This window comes from Anarhichas minor, unplaced genomic scaffold, assembly GCF_050575085.1.
Source record: "Anarhichas minor isolate MPS153535 unplaced genomic scaffold, ASM5057508v1 ptg000047l, whole genome shotgun sequence".
In the NCBI taxonomy this organism is placed as follows: domain Eukaryota; kingdom Metazoa; phylum Chordata; class Actinopteri; order Perciformes; family Anarhichadidae; genus Anarhichas; species Anarhichas minor.
The window spans coordinates 65,001-82,500 of record NW_027466493.1 but is presented as its reverse complement, the minus strand read 5'-3'; the positions used below and the strand labels follow the sequence as shown (position 1 = coordinate 82,500).

The window sequence follows — 17,500 nt, the reverse complement described above, 5'->3', positions numbered from 1 at the left end:
TTATTACTTAATGTACGAACACTAAAGACATGGAGGACTTCCATGATGGCTGCCACAGCACCATGAGTTGCTTTGTCACTGTCTGTAAATATCCTGTAAAGTCACAGTGAAATACTTTGTTCTTCACTTTAGACTTCAGCTTTTCAAGGCTTTCAGTCAGACTATGATGTTCTATCAGCAGGATGATGATAAATATACATTTAATGTATTTAGAGGCTGTGATGTTCTATCAGCAGGATGATGATAAATATACATTTAATGCATTTAGAGGCTGTTTTCTCTTAATGTGGCAGGAAGCTGAGGGTTAAAGTGTGATTCGTCCATGACACCAAAACTGTTCTAAAGATCTTTGAGCTGTTTTATTTCTGAGATATGTAGTTCAACGTTACGTTTCAGTTATTGCTTCAGACAGTTCACTTTGTTACTTCAAGATTTCATGACCTTTCGGCCTCTATTGTGCTGTCGGTAGTTACATTCATTTAAACAGTTTTTTTTTTTTTTCCTGATTCCACCTTCTTCTGTATGAGAAATAGATTCTTTAAGCTGTTTCTGCTCATCTTGACTCCACTATATTCATATTTTATACACTATTAACGCTTGTTGCTGCTTTGGAAGCTAAAGTATTTCATCAATCTGACATAAAGAGGATAAAAAACATATTTCAATATCTTGTGTTTCAAACAACAAGAAAACAATGAGTTTTACCTGAAAAAACAACATAAAACCTTTTTAAGCTCATTAGCTTTTAGCTTTTATCTTAATATGACTCACTTTGTTATCTGTCTTTATCAGCTTTTATTGTGGTATTTCTATTATTTTGTCCACCTCCCGTTGGTTTTGATTTAATGTTTGAACACACATTTGTAGAATATATCCACCAGGTAGTTGTTTGACATTCAGGGAGGGACTGTGATTGGTTGTAACTTGGTGGGTGGGGTCAGATTTTTCTTTGGGGAGGGGGGGTCATGACAGCATTGGGGGAGGGGGGGGGGGGGGGGGGTAGTGTGACATGAAGCAGGTAAACAGACTAGAGTTACAAAAACACACACAGAGTCCAAATCTTTCATATAGTGCGTTTGTAGGTGTGTGTGTGTGTGTGTGTGTGTGTAGCATGTGTGTCCTTATTTGGACGCTCTCAGAATAGATGAGACTATAGCAGGTGTGTTCTGTGTGTGTGTTCTGAGTGTGTGTGTTTGTGTGTGTTTGTGTGTGTGTGTGAGACAAAGTGGGGGCTGGCTCAGACGGCTAATTTTAACTGACCAGATACAATAACGGTGGCAGCCGTCATGTGACAGAGACGTCAGGACAGCCACTGAACACACACACACACACACACACACACACAGTTGTGTTTCCATCACTAACCACACCTCTACTTGCTAATCCTAACCCTGATTTAAACTTTAACTTAATCTAGACCTAAACCTTAATTTAACATCAACCGTAACTTAATCTAAACCTAAACCTTAATGTATCCTTAAACCAAGTCCTCAATCTTAAACATAATGATTTATGTTGTTGAAACGAGCATTTTGTCCCCAGAAAGAAGGCGAGTCCCCACAGTGACTGTGTAAACAGATTTATGTCCCCACAACACACACACACACACACACACACACACACACACACACACACACACACACACACACACACACACACACACACACACACACACACACACACACACACACACACACACACACACACACACACACATGATAAACACGATTAAATGTCTGAAGCCTCGTTAGCAATGCGTTACATTTTTCTTTGCCTCTTTGTCTTCTTTGCCTGTTCCCACCCTACTATGCTGTGATTGGCTAGTACCACTGTGCTCTGATTGGCTGGTTGGTAGGTTGTTGCCTTCACAAACTGCCCTGAGACTTTGTTGGACACACAAACTTCTCCCTTGTGAATACATCCATATCTGTAACCAGTGCAGCATGAAAGCATGGTGGAATTAGTAAGCTAACTAGCTAACTAGCCAGACGCTAAATGAGTGAATTTTAACAACTTCCTCCACACCAGAGACTGTTCTCCATGCTCTTCAGTGTATAGGAACGCACATTGATATCGTCAGTAATACTGGCCATTACCAGCCAATCACAGCACAGTAACACTAGCTATTACCAGCGAATCACAGTACAGTAACACTAGCCATTACCAGCCAATCACAGCACAGCAGGGCGGGACTCGTTAGCCACCCCTCAAAGCTTCAGTGTTTCTGATATTTTGTATCATGAGGTGCAAACAGACGCAGGTAAAACCTTTAAATAGAAGAGTTGAAGCTCTGTCTGGACTCACATCACAGTTGCCGATAAATACCCAAATCTGACTGGTAGTTTGAACATGACGGAGCTCACGTTGACCCACAGAAGCTGAGTGCATTAAATCAGAGCAGCTGTTGGGAGGCGAGAGGCGCTGCCGGAATTTAGAGGCTTATTATCTCCCGACATTGAAATCCACGCTCCATTAATAACCTGCCAGACTGCTGAGATCTGTCACATCAAACCCTCCGCTCTACGACGAGGAGGAAAAAGATTAATATGTGGATTTAGCTGACAGATATTTATTAATACAACCAATACATGCAAAATAGTTTTCAGCAAAGAAAAAACTAACTAGTAGCAGATGTAGTGGTGTTGTTACATAAAGAAAATCACAATATCAAATCTAAGTCTGTTTCTTTTGACCTGCTGAAGCATGAAATTGTGCCAGTTTGTTCATGAAATTCTATATTTGCTGACACAAGCTGATTTCATCCAGCGTTCAACAAACTAACAGAGTATCTCACCATCTTTTCCTGAACCTAACTAAGGAGATATTGAGATGTGAGGCTGGTTTCTCAGGGAAATGTGCAAAACATGAGGAGTAACTTTTCTTGGGATATCATACGTTGGCTGACTATGAATCCAGACTGAACACATGGACGAATGACTCTTTATAAATATTCCCAGAACACTGAGGATGGAGATGTCGGTGAAAGCAGCCGAGGTGTTGGTGCCTCCTAAGTCTGATGGAAAAGCTGAGAACACTGAAGCCTCCTCTTCCTCCGACCCCATGGAGGAGTTCAAGAGACGGCTGGAGGACATCATCAGCACCCACGGCTCTGCAGCCGAGCTCCTGGACAAACAGGTGAGTCGAGTGACGTGAGACACGCAGAGAACAACCTGAGTTCACTTCTGGCCTCTGGTGATGTGTGTGATGTTTGTCATTGTTGTGAACAGAGTCTGATGGAGGCAGAGATGGAGAAGATGAAGAAGGACCCAAGAGATGACATCCCTGTGGCCATGGAGACAGGTGAGGCAGAACGACTTGCTACCATTACGGTTAAAAGGGTTAAAAAAAGATGCAGCAATGACTTTGACCCTCCAATATGGGTCTACAGACTACATTTCCCATAATGCTGCTGGATGTAGTCTTTCATTAATTGTGTTGTGTTTTAGAAAATACAATATTTTACACTTCACCACGGCTTTCAAAACAGGTTACAGTCATTTAAATAAACACAGTACATTTAGGATTTACATAAACGCTTCACGACTCATCGAACAGCAATAACTGACTGTGGAACACAGGAACACTTAAATACTGACAGCAACGCAACGCCGGTAGGAGGTATTTCTAAAGTTTCTTGAACCCTTTTTGACACAAAAAGAAGTGGCTTTTACAATAATTAATCATTTTTGTCTCAAAAAAATAATAATACACAAACAGCTAGTTATTGATAAAGTAACAAGTAAAAAGGAGATAAACAGGTAGATACTTGAGAACATCTCTCTCCATGCAGGCTGGTCTCATCCAGCGTTCGTAGCTACACCTACACAAAGTAATGCGCTGTAATGAGTAGAAATCCCACTAAATCAGTTCGTATGTAATCTACGTAATCGTGAACAAAGAAGTATAAAGACCCTCTTCTTCCTCCAGGAGGCCACGTTGATTTATTTGTCACGTAACTTCTGTACTTCAACAACAACGCTTCTGTAGTTGTTTTAACCCAAACAACGATATTTTTCTACACCTAACTATGTAGTTTAGTTGACTGAACCTAACTAAGTAGTTTTGTTTAAACCTGAACCTAACTTATTTGTTTCCTGTAAAGACTGAATATAAAAAACTGTTTGTGCCCCTCCCATCTGGTAGGAGGCTGAGGTCCATCAGGACCAAGACCTCACGCCACACGAACAGCTTCTTCCCGTTCGCAGCCGGGCTCATTAACAGAGCCCGGGACCCTCACTGACTCTGTCACCCCAGGACAAATTCCCACCGGTCACTCCCCTGCATCCCTTCTGTTACACTCGACACTTTACACTACACTTACATCTCACTTGTTTATAGTCCTGTCGTCTGTTCGTTTGTGCACTTTATTTTATATTTCATCTTTATTTTATATTTCATTTATTTTATATCTTACTTTCTTTTATATCTCTTGTAAATTTTAATATGTTTCTACTTGCACTGATTGTTGTTGATTGTTAAATGTTTGCACCTCCCGTCACGCCAAATTCCTTGTATGTTCAACATACATGGCAATAAACGGTTCTGATTCTGATTCTGATTCTGATATTATTTTGAAAAGACTATTCCTGTAACGAGCAGAAATCAACACGTGTTGTTGGAGGAAAACGCAGGAAAAATGAGTAACTTTTTGTAAAATATACAAACTGTTGTGTGAGGATAGAAGCAGTTATGTAGTCGCCTTATGGACGGACCAGTTTGAACACGCTCTCATGAGATAAAAGGCATTTAGTCAAATTGTTTTATATTTCTGATGTTTTTTTTGTCTATAAGAAAATAAACTTCCAACTCGATTTGATTTTTATTAGGAATTTAAAAACACAGCAACGTAAAAAAGCATCATGACACAAAGAGTTAGAACTCAAACACATCACGACAAACATCGTTAACACAGGCGTCAACTTCTCGTCGTTGTCTCTCCAGAGGTCTGTCTCATCATGAAGAGTCTGAACAAGCTCTCCTCTCCAGACAAGAAACTGGAGAATGTGGTCAGGAAACATGCTGAACTGGTGAGTTTCAGATCTGGAGAGACCTTTCAAACAACTCACGCAGAAACCTGAGTGCTCAAGTTCAGACATCTTTCTTTCAATGCAAGTAGTAGCTGTCATGCAATTACAGCAAGCCTCTGTGTGCGTGTGCGTGTGCGTGTGCGTGTGTGTGCAGACAGCCCTGCGGCGTGCTGATGAGAGGAAGCTGTGCGTCCTGCAGAAGAAGTTGTCCGTCCTGCTGGACGAGCGGCAGCAGCAGCAGGAGGAGAGTCGCAGCAGCGCCGCCGCTCGCAGCAAACTGGAGGCTCTGTGCAGAGAGCTGCAGGGACACTACGACGTCCTGAGGGTGTGTAGCCGAGGAAACCACACAACAACGATGTCTGAGGGGAGCAGTTCAAACAAAAAGACCACTCTCTCTCTCTGACCCCCCCATCCAGGCGGAGACCCTTCAGCGCTGCAGGGAGGACGAGGAGAAGAGGACGGAGATCACCACCCACTTCCAGATGATGCTGACGGAGATCCAGGCTCAGATCGAGCAGCACAGCACCCGAAACGACAAGCTGTGCAACGAGAACAGCAACCTGACAGACAAACTGGAGGGCCTCATGAACCAGTGCGAGATGAGGGAGGAGGTGAGAGGTCAAACGTCTTAATCCATCTTGATTAAGGCCTGTAATAAAGAGACACTTAAAATAATCCGTTTATAAACATTTTATAGGAAGAGGAGCTGTTCATTATTGACTGAATAATGTTGTGTGATTGGTTTAACACTTTAATGAGCCATTAAGATATGAAGATAAAACAAGTTATGTCTTGTTATCTGATGTTGTGTCTCTCATTGAATATTTTAGTAATAAATCATTTCTAAAAATATATTTTTTGTAGAGTTTTGGTCTTTTGATTTTACAAAACAAGTAGTTTAAATATGAGGGAATTGTGACGAGTAATTTGTTCTACTTCCTGATATTTCAATGACAAACAATCAGTCGGTTAATTGAGAACATTGGCGACAGATCAATCGATAGAGAGACCGTGATTCTTCCGTTAAAGACGCTCTTCCTCTCTCTGCAGGGTTTGGAGAAGATCAACAAGCATCGCGACCTGCAGCACAAACTGACTGAAGCCAAACTGAAGCAGGCTCACGCTCTGCTGAGCGAAGGCGAGGAGAAACACAAGCGGGAGAAGGAATATGTGAGTGGACGTAGAATACAGACGTCCCGTCAGACAATACTTAATATGCACTAAAGCTTTTTTTAAAAGGACGTAAAAATCATTTTATATATATGAAGCCGTCTGTAAATGCACAGTACTTCATTTATGTTAGGTCAACGGTTATTTTAAACTTGTGTTATTATTTAATAATAATAATCATCATATCTATTATCATAGCGATTCTTGGATCAGTTACTCAGGCAACATGTTTCATTACTGCATGAATGTAGCAGTAATGTTAAACATTATTCACAGAGATTACCATCGTCATTATGAATTATTGTTTCTCTGCTGTTTCTGTTATTTGATATTTGTTGTCTTCATTTTTTTCCTCATTATATTGTCTTAGTTGTCTTGTCAGAATTAGAGCCGTGACTTTAAAGTAATAATAATAATCGTTTGTATTCTTGTTAAACACTATTCCCAGATTGACTGTGTATTGTCTCTGTCGCCGTAGTTGCTTAGGGAGGCTATTGACAAAACAAAGAAATGCTTCGCTATGAAGGAGCTGGAGCTGACCATGAAGAAGAAGGTAAAGACACTCTGTAATGCGTCTCCGTCTGTTCTCTTCTAACCAGTTACTGGTTCAGGCCGCTGAGTGGAAACTGCAGACTAAGACACTCACAGAACAGGGGACAGTGATGCAGGCACAGGTGAATATTCACCGACGACAGGTAGCACACACCTGGTGATCAGCAGCAGGGGACGAGATCTACCCTTCAAACTGAGGGCCAGAACTGTAGAAACACGGAGCTCATGGAACACAGCGGAGAACCTCTGATCCTTTACAAACACAGTGGAACGCTTTCCAACTATTGGATTTCATTTATCATATTTCAAGAGTTCAGTTAACTAATGAATTAGTTTCATATTTCATACATTTTCTGTAAAGTTCTAAACACAGTTGCAAAGTGCAATCTAAAGATATACATTTAAGATTAACCTTTAAAGAACCCAACATGTATAAATGTTAAATTAAAAAAAGGTGGTTTCACTTTTCTGCATGTTAATTTATAAACTCTGTCTTCAGCGGCTGATATTGTTATTGATTGATACCAATTCATGATTTAGTAATATCTTCTTTGACAGTTAAGATATTTCTGCCTTTTAAAACTTAACTCACCCACAGATTTAAAGGTTTAAATGTTAAATTACAAATGATTTATATCTCCCGTGTAGACTTCTGCATCCACCTCAATATGATGACGGTCAATGGAAACGTGCTTGTGATGCTGAAAGCATTGAAAAATCTGATGTGAAGAAGTTTTCCACCAGAGAGATTAAACTCTTTATCCCTCTCTACGTACTACGTACTCGTATGTTCTGCTGTTCAGGGGAAAAACATCCAAATGCTAAAAAGACAAAAACGCAGCTCTCAACTCTTAAATTCATGTGAAAAGAACAAGAAACTCAAAATCTCAGGTTAGGGTTCGCTTTAGACCTGGAGACTCAACAAAACAAGGACTTGAGACTTGACTTGGACGAGACGTTTGACTTGAGATCTGAAAGAAACAAGAACAAGTTTCAGTCGTATGTTTATCACCTGCTGCATTCAGAAATCTGACTGACTTCCATTTTGACTTGCAGGTTGTTTTTTACAGCCTGTAAAAGTCAAAAGAGTTCTGAATGAGCAGAGAAGTGTTTAAGCTGCAGCTCAGTTTAAACAACACGTCAGCATTTCTATCTTTTATTAAGACTGAATGTTACAAACCGTCAAGCAGCAAATTTTCCTTTTGTAATATTCACTTCCAACCGATGAGTTGTCAGTGAATATTATGTTGGACTCCTGAATGTTTAACACTGACAGTGTGAATGATGAATGGCCTCCAGCAGTGTGTAAGGATCATAATTAATGACTGATGCAAGTTGCAATTCATCACTTAGAAGCACATTATCCAAAACTTCATGTTCCGCCAAAAGTTAGCGCATAAATCACGTTTTGGTTCTTTAAACATACATTGTTCCTGAAAGTTAGCACAGTAAAGGCACATAAATGTATTTATCTCTTTGACAGGTGTTTATCTTTGAACAGCGAGGCTTTGAAAACGACCACATTAATCTTTATTACAAGTGAATAAAAGGAGAGTGCTGCTGTTTTAATTCCACTAAAGTAACATTTTCATGAGCTGGTTAGTGCCGACAGAATGATCACAGTGAGCTGCATTGATTGAGGTCTTGTTAACTGACAGTCTCAAGTGTGGATAAAACATCTAACTAAGGTCTCCCTGTTATATAGTGTGTGAGTAAGTTAACTGAATTAATACTTAATTGTTTGTTCAAGTTAAACGAAACTAAAACAAAACAAAAAAATATTTGAGTATCATGCTTGTGTCTGTCTGTGTTTTAGTCTGACTATCTCGTCTGTCCACAGCTGGCCCTCTATGCTGAGAAGTTCGACGAGTTTCAGGCGACGCTGGCCAAAAGCAACGAAATCTACGTCCGCTTCAAGAAGGAGATGGATAACGTAGGTGGTGACGACTGTGTGGAGCTGAATGAGGATGTTAGGAGTCTAATCGAATATTGTAAAACGTATTCCTCTTAAACCGTTCCATGTTTCTAGTTCCTGCAGCTCACATTCGTCCGGCTTTTGTTTCCTGACGTTGTCGCTGCAGCCCGTTGTTGTTTTTTTTAACTCTTCCTCTTTTTAGATGTCAGACAAGATGAAGAAAATGGAGAAAGAGTCGGGTCTGTGGAAGACAAGGTTCGAGAGCTGCAACAAGGCTCTGACTGAAATGATGGAGGAGGTATGTCGTCAGTGTTGCCACAGTTTCTTGTAATTCTCAAACTCACGTTGACCCTTCGGAGGTTTTGCAGAGTCTTGATAGAACCCAGCGAGGTATACCAATGCTGCTGCTGAGGTGTTAACCTTCAAGTTTTAGACTCACTTTCTTTGCGTCTCGTCTTCTCCATCACACCAGAGAACCGAGAAAAGCAACGAGTACGACCTGTTCGTCCTGAAGATTCAGAAGCTGGAGAGGTTGTGTCATGCCCTGCAGAGCGAGAGGGCAATCCTCTATGAAAAGATCAAGGAAGTCCGCCAGGCTAACACCAACATCCCTGCAAAGGTCTTCAGCAGCTCGAACGCCGACGAAACCCCCAACCCAGAGGGTGTTGACAAATCTGCCTCGCTGATACCTGTGGAGGTCCAGGAGCTCGAGAAGGAGGACTCTGTCTTAACGGAGGGTATGACCCGTCTGAAGGAGGAGCAGGCCAAGCTGCAGGAGATTGCCGCCTCCCTGATGGCCACACCTAGCGACAATCACGAAGACAATGATGACGCAGACACCGAAGAAGACTTGATGTACTCTGCGCTTGTCCAGTTCAAAACCAAAACCCAGCTCAAAGAGGAAGCGGTTTCAGTCCCTCAACAGGTGGTAGATGTCAAGTCAGAGGCAGCAGAATTGGTTCTCCCACAGCCAGATAAAGTTGAGGAGGATCCAAAGCCTTCTGAAATGATACCAACAGACACAGTAAAGGTTCCAACAAAGGTCCAGGATAAAGAGGTTCAAGCAGTGAAACTATGTGAGGAGATCCAGCAGCAACCTGCTGAACCAGCACTGACATCTGAGCCTGAAAAAGTCAAGATCGACCCACCAACAGAGCAGAAACCAAAAGCAGCAGAGGCCGAGATCTTGGTCAAGGCAGCAGAGGTAAAACCAGTGGTCCCAGTGGGAGACAGGAAGGTCCAGGCTGAACCAGTGCAAGGACCAGAAGAAGCACCAACCAAGTCAGAATCAGCTCCACCCGCCGTAAACACACCTAAAACGACTGCCGCCTCAATTGCAGAGTCCTCCAAGAAGCAAACACCGAAGAAAAAGAAGAAGAAGAACAGCAAGAATGCTAGCTAAAGTTTAGAAAAGTGTGTGTGTGTGTGTGTGTGTGTGTGTGTGTGTGTGTGTGTGTGTGTGTGCGTGCGTGCGTGCGTGCGTGCGTGCGTGCGTGCGTGCGTGCGTGCGTGCGTGCGTGCGTGCGTGCGTGCGTGCGTGCGTGCGTGTGTGCGTGTAACTGAAATCATACTGTGCCTTTGCACCTTTCGTAAAAGTTAAAATCTTTAGTTTATCCCAACTGGTAAAGTGTTTTTTTCTTCACTTTTCTCAAGATTCAATGTTACCAGATGAGGACAGACATTTAAATCTGACTGTATTTCAAAGCCTGGTCGAGGGAATAAAACACTTTACTGAAGTATAGCAACGTCTAAAACGTTAACTAAAGGGCCCTAAAGAGTGAAAGTCTTTGCCTTGTTAAGCAAAGTGCCAAAACAAAACCCCGGTTGGTATCTATGCCAGTAAAATTGCAGTGTCTCTTTTAAACTAGAAATCACAGCAACTCCAATAAAGTCATTTTCTGACAATGTTACATTTTTTTGTCTGCTTTTTATTTTATTTAACTAGTTGTCTGAAATCTCACACAATTTCATTCCAAGATTTTGGTCTTGTGACTGTACATCAACGTCTCTTTACTGCTATAGTTATGAGGACTCTCGTTGAGTCGATATGTTCCTTGGCCTCCCAGACACCAGATATATTTGCTTTTAATAAGTATTAGTGTGTTCGTCTTGGCTCACTTTGACTTTAAATAGACTTTGATTCAATGATATAATACACTAAAACAGGAGAAGTTCCACTTAACGTTTTGTACAAAGTGTAAATCAGGATGGGACTTAACAACAATAGTGGAAGATTTTGAGGAGAAACTACCTCTCTGCAACTACTCATGCTGCTCCACAGTGCAGAGCTTGTAACAATAGTTTGCATGAGGTCGCTAACCTTTTACAGGTCGACAACCTGTCAACATCAAATCAAACAGGTAGAATACCGATATGTACATCACCAATTTGTCAATTAACAGTTTCCCAAGCAGTGGCAGTGCAGATCAGATATTAAGTTCACTTTAAGGTACAACAAATGGAAATAATGATACAGAAGAATAAAACATATATAAATAACTAAAAAAGATTTACCACAAGAGCAGAATTATCTGCTGTAGTTGTGAGGACACTCATTGATGAATTGTATTTCCTACGCCAACTTCTGAACTTCACCATCAAACTCTAAAACAGTTCTGGTGAGGACGAGACAAAATGTCATCGCTTTTCAAGAAAGTCCTCGTTTCTATGTCTAAACCTGTTGGTCCTCACAAAGGTAGGTAAGCAAGAAGACACACACTCAGATTTTAGTGTGGGCTACCAGGTTTATTCCACAACCAGAGCTCACAGGTTTAATGATGTATGTATTAAGACAGTAAGTGTTACCACCACCTTCCTCTACTGTCAAAAGCTTGGGAATATATATTTTTGATGATGCAGAACAACATCTCCACTAGATGGCGGTGTTTTCCTCCACAGGTGAAGGGTTTTACACCTGTTTATTACATTCAGAAGGCACAACAATCTCACAGCCACTAGATGGAAACAGTGTTCTTCATATCATACTGTATATGTAATTCATAACATATGTGATTTCAAGGCATTTTACAATGATTTCAAGGTTTTATTCCCACATTTTGCAGTCACATTAAATGTTGTCAGTGTTTATGTCTCTGTCATCAGTTTCTCCTTTGATTTGATTACCACCTACAGCCTTCTTATTGTTGGTTTAATACTCGACAGTATGATACTTTATAGATATTGATGTTTTATTTGTTATTAAAACTTGACCCAAGTTATATTATGTTAAGTTATGCTATTTGTCTTTATTTGAACAGTGACAATGCACAAAGAACTAAATGCTATTCTCCACCTGTAGTTTTGACACCTCACCTCAAGGTCCATTTGGCTGATTTAGTGCTTTTGATTGGAGCTCAAAATTGAAAATTCTCAAATCTCCATGCAATATTTATTTTTTCATTAGATTTCTTTCTTAATATTTTTGTTGTTTAACTCTTCTTTGTGTTATTCTGACATTTAATGGAGAGTTTAAGTGTCAATAATTGCTCTTTTCTACAGTGATGGTCAGACATTTCTGAATGCTAAACACTGAATAATTGAAACATTTAATATTAAAATTATTTTGTATTGTCAACAACACTAATAGAGTAGCAGAATTTAGTTTTCCCAGCATCAATCCACATGTATAAAGTTATTATAAAGGAGTTAATTAATGGGAAAAGGTAACAATAAATGAGTAGATTCTAAAATAAATACACCAGACACAAACTGTACCAGACATCACAGAATCATCATGAACGAACCAGAGAGGGAAGAGGAGACGAGAAGAACGGATTTATTCCCTCCAAGTTTCTCTCTCACCAGAGACTTTAAAAAATGACGACGAGGGGGTTTTTCAGTTCGGTATTTTGAGCGAGAAAGTATTAATGTTCAGAAATAAATAATAAAAAGAGGAAACAGATGAGAAGAGAAGTACAAAGGATTTGTACACAAATTCAGATAAGAGCTAATATGAGGAGGAGGAGGAGGAGGAGACAGAGATATGAGAGAGAAGGATTTGAGTTGTTTCAACCTTGTGACAGAAGATGAGTCGACTGAATGAGCCTGTGGATCTCTGAGGGATCTGAGCACAGGGATTCAGATGTTACAGGTTAGTTAAGTAATCATCCTGTCCTGAAATAAAGTTCATCATGTTGAGGTTCATTCAAATACATTACGTTCAATATATATCTACTTATAAGGCAAATTGGTTATTTTCTCTATTAATTCGACTGTTAATAACACTTTTTGGTCATTTATAACAACAACAAAAAACTGAATGAATGATGACAACGACATGCTTTAAATTGTTAAATGTAAACTGCACTTCAGATCCACAAATTTCTATAAATGTATAGAGAAGGTGTGACTGCTTTAATAGAAGCTACAACCCTCTTTTCTGGTAAATGTGACCTATTTGACAGAAACTTCCAATTCATTTCACATTCAGGTAAACTAAAGAACAACTTTTGCAGAAGTTACAGCTGCTGCTCATTTGAAGAAAGAATTTTCAGAGTTTTTATAGCTTAAAATCCTGCAGAACGTCAGAGTTCAGTGAGAACTTGCAGGTGGAAGATAAATAAAGCAGCACCGAGTCTTAAAAACACTCCTTCCATATCTGCAGGAAACATACAGGACGCCTGCCAACATGCAGGAGGAACGCTTCTCATGTGCCGGCGATTAAACTAAGCTGAGCTGCATTTTCTACCGTCGTGAGCCTGAAACATTCGCGATGTGAGAAATTACACTGACAGACGAGAGAGAGGAGAGAGCGATGTCAACGTTCTACCTGCTGACCTTTCCTTTAATCCACTCAGGCATCAAAGCGTCTCCTCTGCCTTCATTGACAAACCATCCTCCATCAAAAAGAACCAGCTTTACCTCCCAGCACACAGCGCAGGAGTAAGTGGAACAAAGTACAGGAGACACCTGAACGTGTCACTGTGACACCGTGTTGGGGTTTTACAGTTTAGGATGAACGTGTTTTAAAGGGGTTCAGGTCACCGAGGTGGAGGTATAGCTTATGGATCCGGCTTCATGCACGGCAGCATCGTCATGCTGGACCAGGACAGCTGGCATGTTGATCAACAGGGTAGAAAGAATCAAATATTCAGGGTTTGTGCAAAGTCTGGAAAGATGGCAAAATGCTTAATTTCAAGACGTTGTGTAAACAAAAGTTTAGGAATATGCTGCAAATCAAATATACTTCTTGAAAAATGTTTCATTCTCAACACAATCTGGTGTTTCATTCACACAATTACTCTTGTAAAGAAACGATCTAAACCCTGAATTAAAAAGAACTGAATGAGTTTCCGTGAGTACTGAACCTTTCAGTCTTGCTGTTTGAACAGATATAGATATTGTTATATTCTCTCTTGTTCACTGATGATTTAAAGGCTGTTCTTTGACACTGTGAAGATTCAAACAAAGCAAAGCTGGATAAGTCCTCTGGAAATTAGCTGGTCAAATAAAACAAAGTGTCAATCGATCTCTAATCTTTGTTCTGTAAACCTTTCCTGCAGTGGCATTTGTAGGAACAGTATAGATGTGATGATTAGAGCTGAGAGAATCATTTTTGGTTCAGGTCCTTTGAAAGTGCTTGAATTTTACTCTGAAAGAAGATGAACAAACCCTGCACATCAAAACCATAAACACATGGGAGGTAGAGGCTAGTAAGAAACCTTGAGGGAATGATTGTTTTGTCTAAATTGTCCGAGCATTTCATTCTTATAACTGCCAAAAACATCCAGTGTATGATTTTGTTTTAACAAACTTGGTTTTAAAGATGTATTTTTTTCAAACCAAAGATGTTATTACACGAATCACAGCCCTGAGGACTGTTTATTTATCTTCATTACTTCTTCTACAAAATTACATTCCCATGCAACTCAACTGCATCTTCATTTATGAGAGAAACATATCTACTCCCTGATTATTGTTGCATTTTTAAACACGTGGTTAACAAAACTACTTGGTCAGGTTTAGTAGACACATCATGATTTGGATCAAAATAAGTTGGCTTGTTATGTTATTTAAGTTACGGATGTAAATTAAAAGTGAATGTTGACATTTGATTTCCATACGGGACATGAACAGCGGTGTCCTGGGTGAAAGTCCCGTGTTTGTTTGAAGCCTTCCTCCCATCTCTCCTCCTCCCTTTGATGAAACGCATTTGCGATGCGTCAAAATCAAACGTAATCCGTTTCCCTCAAAGCAAAACTAACAATGCAGACGCAGCGCATGGCAACGCCATTTACCGAGCTGTTAGTTTGAATTAGAGTTGAACTTTGTAACGAAACAAAGCATCACATTAAAACATCTTTCTCCCATTGAACCTGTAAGTCATGTAAGTAGTAACGTTTTGACTTTCTTCAGTACATAAAACTGGCCGTATGAGCTCCAAATCATCACAAATAAAGAATTGAGTTAAACCAACATTTAGACGAGCAAACATTACATCTGTGGGATTATTTGCCTCAGAAACGTGTCTGTGTTTGTGCTCAGGAGTTTAGATCCAAAGGGAAGTACTGAATGATACAACAGCAGTGAATCATGAGCTCATGCACGACTCTGGTTCTCACCCTCTTTACAGACTTCAGGGTATTTTTCTCTATCAAAGTAATTCTGTGTGTGCTGCTGTCGGATCAAATCAACTCCAGGACCCCAAACAGCCTTTTTCAACAAGTGAAAATGTCCTAAAAATATCCTCACTTTACCGAACCGTCCACAACTCAGCATGCACACCAAGAAATAACAACAGTTTCTGCTTGAATGAATGAGTTTCTATTTATTTTTATTCTGTGCTTCACGTGAATCCTTCTCACATCCTGCGTGTTGCCGTGGAGCAGCTCGATACTCGGCTGAGAGCGGAGCTGTTTGACGTCGACGTGGAAGAGATGAGCTCTCCTTTCACCTCCGTCACATTCATGATTCTGTCTGACAGCTTCTCCACTTCAGAGGAAATCCATATCACACCGCGGGCTCCCGTACTTCTATCTTTGTGAGGACTTTGGGAGTCCTGTGAAATCACGTTTGTGTGTCGTTTATTTGTTTTTAAAAGACACATATTTGGTGGCAGGATTATGTTCAGTGGCAAAGGTTCTTCCAGTGAAAAAAGGGCTAAATTCAGGGTAATGGTGAGCGTATGAGTCCAGGACTCCGGACACTGAGGATCCTATGCACAGTTAGATTTCGGCACCAAAGCCATTTTAGGTCAGGGAAAGATTAATGCAACACATTCTCACTCCCAACTAGTGAAACACCAACACGTGGTCAGTGGCCTTATAAGCTACAAATGCTTTAGATTCAGTCTAGCGTCAGTTTTGGACGTGTCAGAAACTCATTCAATGCATAGTGTGTCTTTTCAAAATAAACTTCTAACGTAGGTTTATGTAGTCTTTAGGTTTACGTACGCAACAAAACTAGTTGGGTAGGTTCAGGAAAAGATCTTAAAACAACTGAAATGAGTTGTTACGTAGCTACGCCAGTTACTTAATAAAACTACATTGTTTCAGTGGGACATGGACAGCAGTCTCCTGGGTGAAAGTCTTGTGTGTGTTTGACCAAATCCAGCTACCCTGACCTCCCAATGGGGACTTGTTTGCGTTTTAAACTACGCCAGCTGCTGTGACTGTCTAACAATGTTGGGTTTGTATTGGAGTTAGTTGAACGCCCAATGCGTTTCATCGAGAGACGCTAAAGGGCGCCTCGGTGCGTCGGAATCAGATGAAGTGACTTTTGACCTTTTCTGCACCAGTTTCTCCTGAACCTAACCGAGTGCTGTTGGTTTCTTCAACAGAGGTAGCAGTTATGTTATTTATTGATTATTGATTATTCATGGTTCAACAAAGTCAGCAGGATTCATCCTCTGGGGAACATGAATGTCTGAACCACATTTCTTGGGAATACATTCAATAGTTGAGTAATTTCACTGAAAAACACAAATGTTGACCTGCTGGTAGCGCTAGAGGAAAACCAACGTCAGCAGGATTCATCCCCTTTATAAAGTATCTTTGGATTTTAAAATTATATTAAATCAAATGTATTGTTATTATTATCCTCTGGGGAACATGAATGTCTGCACAATATGTCATGGGAATCCATCAGATAGCCGTTGAAATATTTTTGTCTGGGCCAAAGTGGTGGACCAACCAACCAACCCACTTCCTGATCAGAGGTGTTTCCATTGGTGGTACTGAGTCTGTTTGGGCTCTGGTCCCCTCACCAGTTCAGGTCTATCTGGGTTCAGGTCTACGCTCTCTTCCCGTGTTAGTGAATCGCCCTGTAGCTGGGGTTCTGTCCTTATTGATGCAGTGTGTAATGCTGCTGGCTCTATTGAGCTCCTCGCGGCTCGGTGCACATTCGATGATGTGCGTCAGGAGGACTGATGGAGACTCTCTGCTGGATGCTGCTGCCTTGTAACGACAAAGACACACATAATGTACATCACCACATGTATGGAGCTCTGCTGCGCAAGCCAATATATGAGCAGTATGCGGGTCACGTAGCCATGATTGTTGTTGTTTTCTTAGGAGATCAGATTGTATTGTTGGAGCTGATGGTGATTTGATCGGACGGCTGGCTGTGGTTGTATTTCTGCCCATCAGACAGTCAGTACTGCTCAGTCGTGACCTCTCCCACTGTGCCAGTTTCCCACTTTATTGTCAGACGCTTTAGCCGTGTCCTATTTCTGGAGCCGCCTCTTTCCGACGTCCACATTTGCCGATCAAACGTGTCATTATGAGTTCACAAGGCTGTCGAGGACTTAGCCTTTAGAAGGGGGTCATTATGCCCAAGTGGCTGGTTTAGAGATATCGAGGTCACGCATTCGATACCGCTGTGTGTGAAAGAAACATCG

At 40.8% G+C, this 17,500-nt stretch overlaps 1 protein-coding gene across 2 annotated transcripts in view; it reads left to right on the top strand.

Annotated features, from left to right (window-relative positions):
• The window catches only part of LOC142971592 (beta-taxilin-like), a 10,816-nt gene extending 283 nt beyond the window's left edge, over positions 1–10,533 (top strand). Inside the window, exons 2-11 of one of the 2 annotated variants that reach the window (XM_076112168.1) lie at positions 2,958–3,135; positions 3,228–3,300; positions 4,942–5,027; positions 5,182–5,352; positions 5,444–5,638; positions 6,078–6,197; positions 6,797–6,871; positions 8,590–8,682; positions 8,867–8,962; positions 9,137–10,533. In XM_076112168.1, the coding sequence (XP_075968283.1) occupies positions 2,968–3,135; positions 3,228–3,300; positions 4,942–5,027; positions 5,182–5,352; positions 5,444–5,638; positions 6,078–6,197; positions 6,797–6,871; positions 8,590–8,682; positions 8,867–8,962; positions 9,137–10,066 (2,007 nt within the window). In that variant the 5' untranslated portion in view covers positions 2,958–2,967 and the 3' untranslated portion in view covers positions 10,067–10,533. Of the gene's footprint in view, positions 1–2,957; positions 3,136–3,227; positions 3,301–4,941; positions 5,028–5,181; positions 5,353–5,443; positions 5,639–6,077; positions 6,198–6,675; positions 6,751–6,796; positions 6,872–8,589; positions 8,683–8,866; positions 8,963–9,136 lie in introns of both variants that reach the window. The other variant, XM_076112169.1, reaches the window with a different exon arrangement.
• Positions 10,534–17,500: the final 6,967 nt, after the last annotated feature.